The sequence below is a fragment of the Varanus komodoensis genome, unplaced genomic scaffold (genome assembly GCF_004798865.1).
Source record: "Varanus komodoensis strain SLA01 unplaced genomic scaffold, ASM479886v1 scaffold271, whole genome shotgun sequence".
NCBI lineage: Eukaryota > Metazoa > Chordata > Lepidosauria > Squamata > Varanidae > Varanus > Varanus komodoensis.
In genome coordinates this window covers 57,290-65,214 of record NW_025335704.1, presented here as the reverse complement: position 1 = coordinate 65,214, position 7,925 = coordinate 57,290, and the positions used below count along the sequence as shown (strand labels likewise).

At 39.4% G+C, this 7,925-nt stretch overlaps 1 protein-coding gene across 1 annotated transcript; it reads right to left on the bottom strand.

The window, feature by feature from the left end:
* Positions 1–327: 327 nt before the first annotated feature.
* LOC123025528 (vomeronasal type-2 receptor 26-like) lies at positions 328–6,908 on the bottom strand. The gene is made up of 5 exons (XM_044434352.1): positions 6,873–6,908; positions 5,127–6,011; positions 3,776–4,003; positions 1,734–1,860; positions 328–1,229 (listed from the first exon to the last, which is right to left on the bottom strand). The coding sequence occupies exons 1-5, from the start codon at positions 6,906–6,908 to the stop codon at positions 328–330; spliced, it is 2,178 nt and encodes a 725-aa protein (XP_044290287.1).
* Positions 6,909–7,925: the final 1,017 nt, after the last annotated feature.

The following is a 7,925-nucleotide window of genomic DNA, read 5'->3' as shown; positions in this document are numbered from 1 at the left end:
TTCATGCAGCAATGAATGGACAGGTAGCAAGGTTGAAACTGAGAGGAGTTTTCCTAGGAGGTTGAGGAAGGAGAAAGGAGGTTGAGTGTCTTATTCAGTGCATTGGATTTTTAGGTAGTAAGGAACAGACCCCAAGACCAGAGGTGAGCTTGCTTCCCTAAATTCATTGGTTCATCTCTACTTATTTTCTTATGTGAAAAGAAGGATTGAATTTACAGTGACTACAATGTAAATCTGCACAGCTTTCGTCAGAATTCCTTTATCCCATTCTTATGCTTTCGTGCAGGATGCAGAGTACATCAGCAAGAACCTCAGTTCTCCTAATATTTACTTCTTTCTTCTCATTAACTGCTCCCTGTTGTTCAAGTCTGGTCTGAACACAATAATGTAGCATTTTGGGGAAAATATGCAGCCCAATAAGCCCACACTGGAGGCCAAGATGGAGAAGACCTCCACGGCCACCATGTACTTTCCTCTTGTGCTCAGATATGTTGGGACAAAAGACACCCACACACTACAGAAGACCAGCATGCTGAAGGTGATGAACTTGGCCTCATTGAAGCTGTCTGGCAACTTCCTGGCGAGGAAGGCCACCAAAAAGCTGACTGAAGCCAGCAGGCCCAGGTAGCCCAAGGCACAGTAGAACATGAAGACTGAGCCTTCATTACAGAGCAGGACAAGCTCTTCAGTCATGGAGCGCATGTCCACATCTGGGAAAGGGGGAGACCATGTCAACCACAGAATGCAGATGCCTGCCTGAATATTGGAGCAGCAGAGCACAATGGAATGTGACAGTCTTCTCCCTACCCACTTCCTCATGTGGGATCCTGGCTTGGTAGCCATGAATGCCAGCACCACAGAAACCGTTTTTGCCAAGATGGTGGAGAGGCACACAGAGAAGACCATGCCAAAAGCCGTTTGTCGAAGAAGGCAGGACACAGTATTGGGCCTTCCCATGAAGAGGAAGGAGCAGAGGAAACAGAAGAGAAGGGAGATGAGGAGAATATAGGTGAGGCTTCGGTTGTTGGCCTTGACGATGGCAGTGTCCCTTTGCCAGAAGAAGAGGCCCAGCACCAGAGCTGTGATCAGGGACAATGAAAGAAGAGATGAAGTCAAGATAATGGCCAAGGTGTCTTTAAAAGCGAGGAAGTTTGGAGTCTTTGGAATGCACTGATTCTGGAATTGGTTTGGATATTGATGCCCTGGGCAATGGACACAGGTTTCCATATCTGAAAAACAAACATAGAAGAATTGATTAGTAAGAGCTCCCACACCCCTCAGTTTAAGAATAGCCTCTCCAGAATGTCCTGTGTCCTAGTTTCTCCTCTCTGCAATATTATGCATATGCCAAATATGATTTTAAAAAAGCAATTTTTTCTACTTGCAGAAAGGTGGTTTTTTAAATATTTTGCTATCTTTTTGAGTATAATGCCATAAAATGGGTGAAGACCCTTCGAGAGTTTGGAAAATCTTGGTCATGATGATGAATCTTTCCGACCACTCCTCAGTCAAGCATATTTTTTGTGCTTCTGTTCATAAGTCAGTCTCTTGTTTTTTCCCCTTGTTTTCTCTTCCTCATTTACTATGTTTTTACATTTGTATATTGAGTTCTTTTGTTCAATACATGTTGACTGAGAACAGATAAGCAAGGAAGCAAGGTCTGCATAAACATTGGCAAGAGAAACTTTCAATGACTTTCTTCCATTCTGCATTGCTTTTAATCTATCCCCTACCCTTCTGGTTTGAAAACATCCCATCTGGACATGGAACACAATCGTAGCAGCAAAATGGCTTCCCCTCCTTCTTTTTCTTGCTGGAACCAGGGAGGCATTTTTCATTACATGAAGATACAGGAGGCACCTGTTGGAGGCAAGTCATGTGAAGGAGACATTTGAGGAAGGCATTGCATGTCGATGGTGCTGTCAATGATCTGTAAGGCCCAAGATACTGAATATTTGATTTCTCAGTGTACGTCAGGGAGGAGGAGCTTCCTAAGCATTTCCTGAATTCTGGAATATAAGCATTTTTTTTCTTGGCCTGGTCAGTGGAAGAACCAACTCAGAAATCACTCTCACAAGGATACGTGTCTTTGTACCTGTTCTTCAATGAATGTAACAATAGGCAGTTAGGGTTAGGGTTACATTATCCCATAAATTGAGCCATCAATTCTGCCTGATTTCAGTCTTTTCAAGTTGAAACGTTCTGTTAATCAGTCTGATAAAGAATCTGGTAAAGAATCCGACAGAGGAGCAGTTGGGGACAACAGAGAGAAGGAAGCAGAAAATACTGGGAAGGTAGTTGATGCCTCTCAAAAGTCACAAAAGTATTAGGAAAGAACAATAAAGAATTAAAGAACTTAATTAAAGATCTGAAAGGCGATGGAGAATGCAAATCTCAAAATATATTCATTCAAATTAAAGAGGATTTTTTTCCGAATATTGGAGAAACAAATATTGGCTGTGGACAAAAGACTTCAAGAAACAGAGGAAGTAGTGTTTTAGAATACCATACAATTGGATCATCAGGCAACAAAAATATCTGAATTAGATAAAAAAAAAGTCATTTTTTGCAAGATTAGTATTACAGACTGCATGTTCAAATGTAATGTCTTCCAGTACAATCACCTTCATAAGAAAAAAATAACCTTTTTAAAGAAAAATAAAAGGATGATAAGAAAAGGATAATGGCAGTATTTGGGAAAGAAAAACTGACCTAGGTTAATGTTATGCAATTGGAACAATGGACTAGGGAATGGTTGAAGAAAAATGGTAAATGTAGAGACCACACCAAATTTGATGACAATGTGACACATAGGGAGACTCAAGGTACTATGTAAACAAGGGGAGTTATAAGTGAGGTATAGAAGATTTTACTAGACAAGGAAGACATACATGATGTTTTTAAAATCACATAGTAAATGGATTTAGGGAAGGATATAGACAGGGAAGTATGGGATAAGAGAATTTTTTAAGTATGTCAATTATACTTATGGAAACTAATATTTCTAAATTAATATGGGCATGGTACCTGAGGCTGGTAAAATGATTCTATATGAATAATAAATAGTATAATTAACATTAGAGATGTGGGCAAATATGGGAATCTATTTCTATATGCGGTGCGATTGTGAAAATAGTAAGAAAGTTTGGATAAGTTTTTTTTTTAAGGAAATTAGTGAAATATTGAACTGATACATTGAAGTAGATCATAAAATAGCATTTTATGCAAAAAAGGGAAAACACAATATTGAAGAATTAATAAAACAGTTGGCAACACAAGCAAAACTGATAGAGGCAAAGAATTAGAAGGGGAAACGGGATCTACATTTAATTGAATGGTATAACAAAGATTGGAACATAGCTGCTAATGATAAATTGATGTGTGGGATTAGGGTGAAAAAAGGATTGATAAAGAAGAATGTTTTTAATGATATATGAGGTTTCTCTATTGAATATGTAGTAAAAAAAGGGAAGAGTATTAAACCATCTGGTTTAATGCAATTTTAGATGGAGATGTGTATTCATGAAAGAGTGGAAAGTTAGAGCAATAAGCAAGGAAGAAGAAAGAAAAAAATATTATACAGCCAATGGTCCCAGTGGAGGGGTGTACCAATGTGTGAGTTCTTGTGTTCGTGTGTGTAGATTTTCTGGTATCTTGTGTAGTTTTTTCTTCTATTTTATGATGTATTTTGCATTTTTACTCTTCTGTAACATTTTACTATTAATATTAATAGTTTTTAAAAGTGAGAAAATAAGGAAATGCCATTGTTTCCCACCTGCTTCAGTTGCTTGTTCCATTTGATTTTGTCCTCATTAATGGTGAATCCTTTGCTTGCAGGAACATCATGGTCCATTCTTCCCACTTTGACCCTGACATAGGACTGATTAGGGAAAGTGACCAAGTTGGTAATATCAAATCTCCCTTCGAACTCTCCATCTTCGTTAAACGCAATTTCCTCTCCTGCACTGTTGTTGAATGAGGTCTTCTGAATGAAGGCATGCAGCTAAACAAGCGACAAAGAAAATCAAATGGTACAAGAGTTGTGATATTCGCATTCACAATATGTAAGTAGCATGTGGAGAAGGGGGAGCATTCCTCTTTAGGAAACAGATACATGAATCACTGAAAGCAGATTATGCATCAACAAGAATCCCACAGTTGAAAGCATTGTCCCGAGAACTTCCAGGAATATCATCCAAGAACAAACATGGCTACACACATATTGACTGGATCCAGGTTTTGCCACAGTTCAGCTGCAATTGTATACATGTTTTGAAAGGAAACTCCCTACAGCTCATGACATTCTCCCCCCTGAGTTGATCACTTGGAGGATGGTGGGAGTTGTCTGACTTTCCCCCCTTTAAAATCAGTAGTTGTGAATTCCATTGAGAATTCACATGATCTAGTCTACATAAGACTGCTTCTACATGTGGAATGTAAAAGTGCTATTACATATATTATAAAGTGATGGCAGGAATAATAACAATAACTATATAAATAACACAAACATTTACTTGCAGTGGCAGGTTCAAGAATTAACTTCCCACTGCTAATGAAAGAATATGTTCAAAATGCATTGCACTGGCACCATTTTTCATCTTTGTTTTTTGGGGGGCTTTTTATTTTACTAGCTGTACTGATGGAGGTGTAGATTAATGGTAGAGGAAAGGTTTTAGAGGGATGCATTCAATATACCATCAATGGACAGGAAGCCCTAGTAATGATAAAATGCTTCACCTCAGTATGAGCTGCAGGATTAATATGATGCAATTTTGCTTTTAGGGTCTAAGAGTTATAGCTGTAGAGAACCAGGTACTCGAAAATCGCATAAATTTATTCTATGAAAATGCTTTGTAAAATTATTATTACCTACCCTTCTCATGGAAACTAAAGCAACATCACATAAATAGATTTTGCTCACCCTTTTGACAGGTAAAGATCCTTTTCTTTCCTAAAAATAAGGGAAAACTACAATCTTATATTTCTGCGCTTGTTTTTCATGTTCTTGATTTTTATGGCATGGATTGGTTGCTTTTGCACGGTGCAATAAGCAATGAATAATGAAAGTTTCACACCTTCTAATTTCTAAGTGATGTCAGTTGGCTCTTAAAAGTCACGAACGTTACCTGCCAGGAACGTACAACCTGAGGAGATGCCCTGTCTCTACTCGCGGTTCTTTGGTAGTTGGGTGTAGCTGAGTGCAAGTTGTGTAAGGCATGAGCGATTGTGTAGACCGCATTGTAGACAATGTAACTGTGACCACTCATGTGTAATTCAAAAACAGACCGAGGAAGGCTCTCCAAACTCTCATTTCCTGTACATGTTCCACGTAGAAAAGTAACAATGGAGTTTGAAAATGCACAAAGAAAAGCACGTTCCCAAAAGTCATGAATAAAGCCATCTTCATTGTCCCAAGAAGGACTGACAAGCTCAAGAAATCCTCGGAAGCCTTCAGGTTCCTTGGAAGGAATGGTAAAAGAGAGGGCACCATGGAACATTTGCATGTCAAATCCAGTACGCATTACCAAGCCACTTACAAAGAAGTCAATTTGAGCTGTAGTTATCCACACTTTTGCTGAGGAGAACCTCCCCTTATACTGAGGAAATACTTGCTGAGCAAAAGTGCTTGCAGTTAAAAGACATTCCAACCATGCAATGGCTGATGCTTCACCATGGATTACAATGGCATTGGCTTTTCTCCCCATTATGTATTCCACATGATTCCATACTGTATGAACAATGTCCTCTATCTTTTCACTTATATGCAAAGATATTCCAACCCTTCTTGTGAATTCTGAGCAGATCTTGTTCTTCAAAAGCAGTGGCTCCATAGTCCTCAAGAACTGGTCTCCACCACCATCATCTGAAGCCATGAGCCCTACCCACATCCACTGGAAATGGAGGAGTAACTGGACAAGTCCTTGGTATTGCAGGGCTTCACTGGGGACCATGCGGTAAAAGGAGTGCAGATTGTCCTGATCATTCATGGGTTTGAATGAGCCATATGAAAGCTTGGAAAAAGGAAAGAAGAGGGGGAAGCCTGAAATTTTAGAAAGGGAACAGAAGGATTTTTCAACCTCCCTGGTCCCAAAACTGAATTCACTAAATATAACTTTCAGCTGTTTTAACATGGTATTGTTTGAACAATGATTTAAACTACGTATTGAAATAATTCATTTGGCATTTGGCATGGTTGTGTAGGGCACCTGGACCATTGTAGGCACAAACAACTGACAGATTTGGCATTGGTGGCAATTTTAACAGTGCTGACAATGGGCACAGTTGTCCTTTCAACTCCTTTCAGATTTTAATGGAAACTACTTGATATCTTTCCCAGGCTTCTTAATGAGTTATGTCTGCAGTTCTTTGAAGAGGCATCCTGAAGAAATGCATTCAAATCATTAATGCTCCAAGTGGAAGAATCCTCCCGTATTTGTATTAAAGAGCGAGTGTTGGTTCAAGATCGAACCAAAGGATTTCCAGAAAAGTTAATAGGACTACTTCAGGCTTGACAAGACCTGGATCCAATCCAGAGTCTTGATCAAATCTGTCACTACATGCACATATTTGGATAAACATGTGACACTCAGAATGCAACTCTATGCTTTCAGTTCCCTTTCTTACCCCTTCCCTCTATTCCACTTCATTCTGACAGATCATCAAATTGCCCCTGGAAAGAAAGGAATGCATTGGAGAACTTATGCGGAATGCCTTTAGTGCCAGGTTATTGTTTTTCTTAGCTATTAGAACCCCATGAAATATGGGAGTGAATGTCCTATAATCACCACTGAGAGGTCGTTAAGAACTTGGATCTTCTGCATCTCAGTCCAACCTTCTGACCATTCTGGTTCACTGACTCGTGCAGATATTACCTGTGGAATCTTGTAAAGACCCAGGATGTCTGCCATGCATGAGGAAGTTTCAAAGCTCAGTGCACCAATCACGCCAATAATATTTTTTTCAATGCCACAATTGGTAGTTGGGCACAAACTGATGTGTGCTGAAAAGCAAATCTGAGGTGGCACGATAGGTCATCCTTGCATCTGTGTAGCTTTCCTGGATGTGGAAGCCGAGGGTGATGTTGGGCAAGATCCTGGTGTCCTCATTGATCTCATCAATGGCAAATACGAAAGCCAGAATGTGTTGGTAGAACTTTGTCATGAACCTGCAAAGAAAGAAACAAAGTGATATTATTTAGTTATTATTACTTAGACCTGAAAGATTCAACAGTGTGTGTATACTTAGAGAACTGAGAAAATTAAAACCTTTTGAAATTAGGATCTGCATAGTTTCTTTTTGCTGGTTTGTACCTTTACATTGGTGCATGTTACTGGACTGTCTTGAAAATGGGCAGACTTTCTGACACTGCGGCACACTTTTGTATTTCTATTTCTTGAAAATCCAGTCTTCCAAAACAATCCAAATAGGCAGCTATTGATTTAAAAATGAAGAGCCACAAAAGACAGTTCAAGTCAGTATCAAGGGTGCCTTGGGTGGAAAATGCCTTACCCAGTGAATTTAATCTTCTCTTGAGAAGGATGTCTCATGAAGCTGGTGCCGCTGGGAAAGTAATGCATAGAAGACGGCATCCCCCCAATGAGGAGATCTCCTGACTCATACCAGTCATATGGAATATGTACAGGCTCATTTCCTGAGCACATCAGAAGATTCACCTTCCTAACTACAATTAGGAAGAGTAGCAGCTGAAATTGCAGACTTTTTTGACAAAATGTCCTCACCCAGGAAGCCTTCTTTGTCTCGCTCTATAGAACCAACTTTATTATAATGAGAGTGAATTGAGCAAGGTGTGCTAAAGAGAAATCTGTCTGTGAAAGCAACCTAGGAGACATACATTGCTAAGATCAGCAATGTATCAACATCTTGCTTCAGAAGCAAATCAAGAATCCTCATTAAAGCTAGGTGGG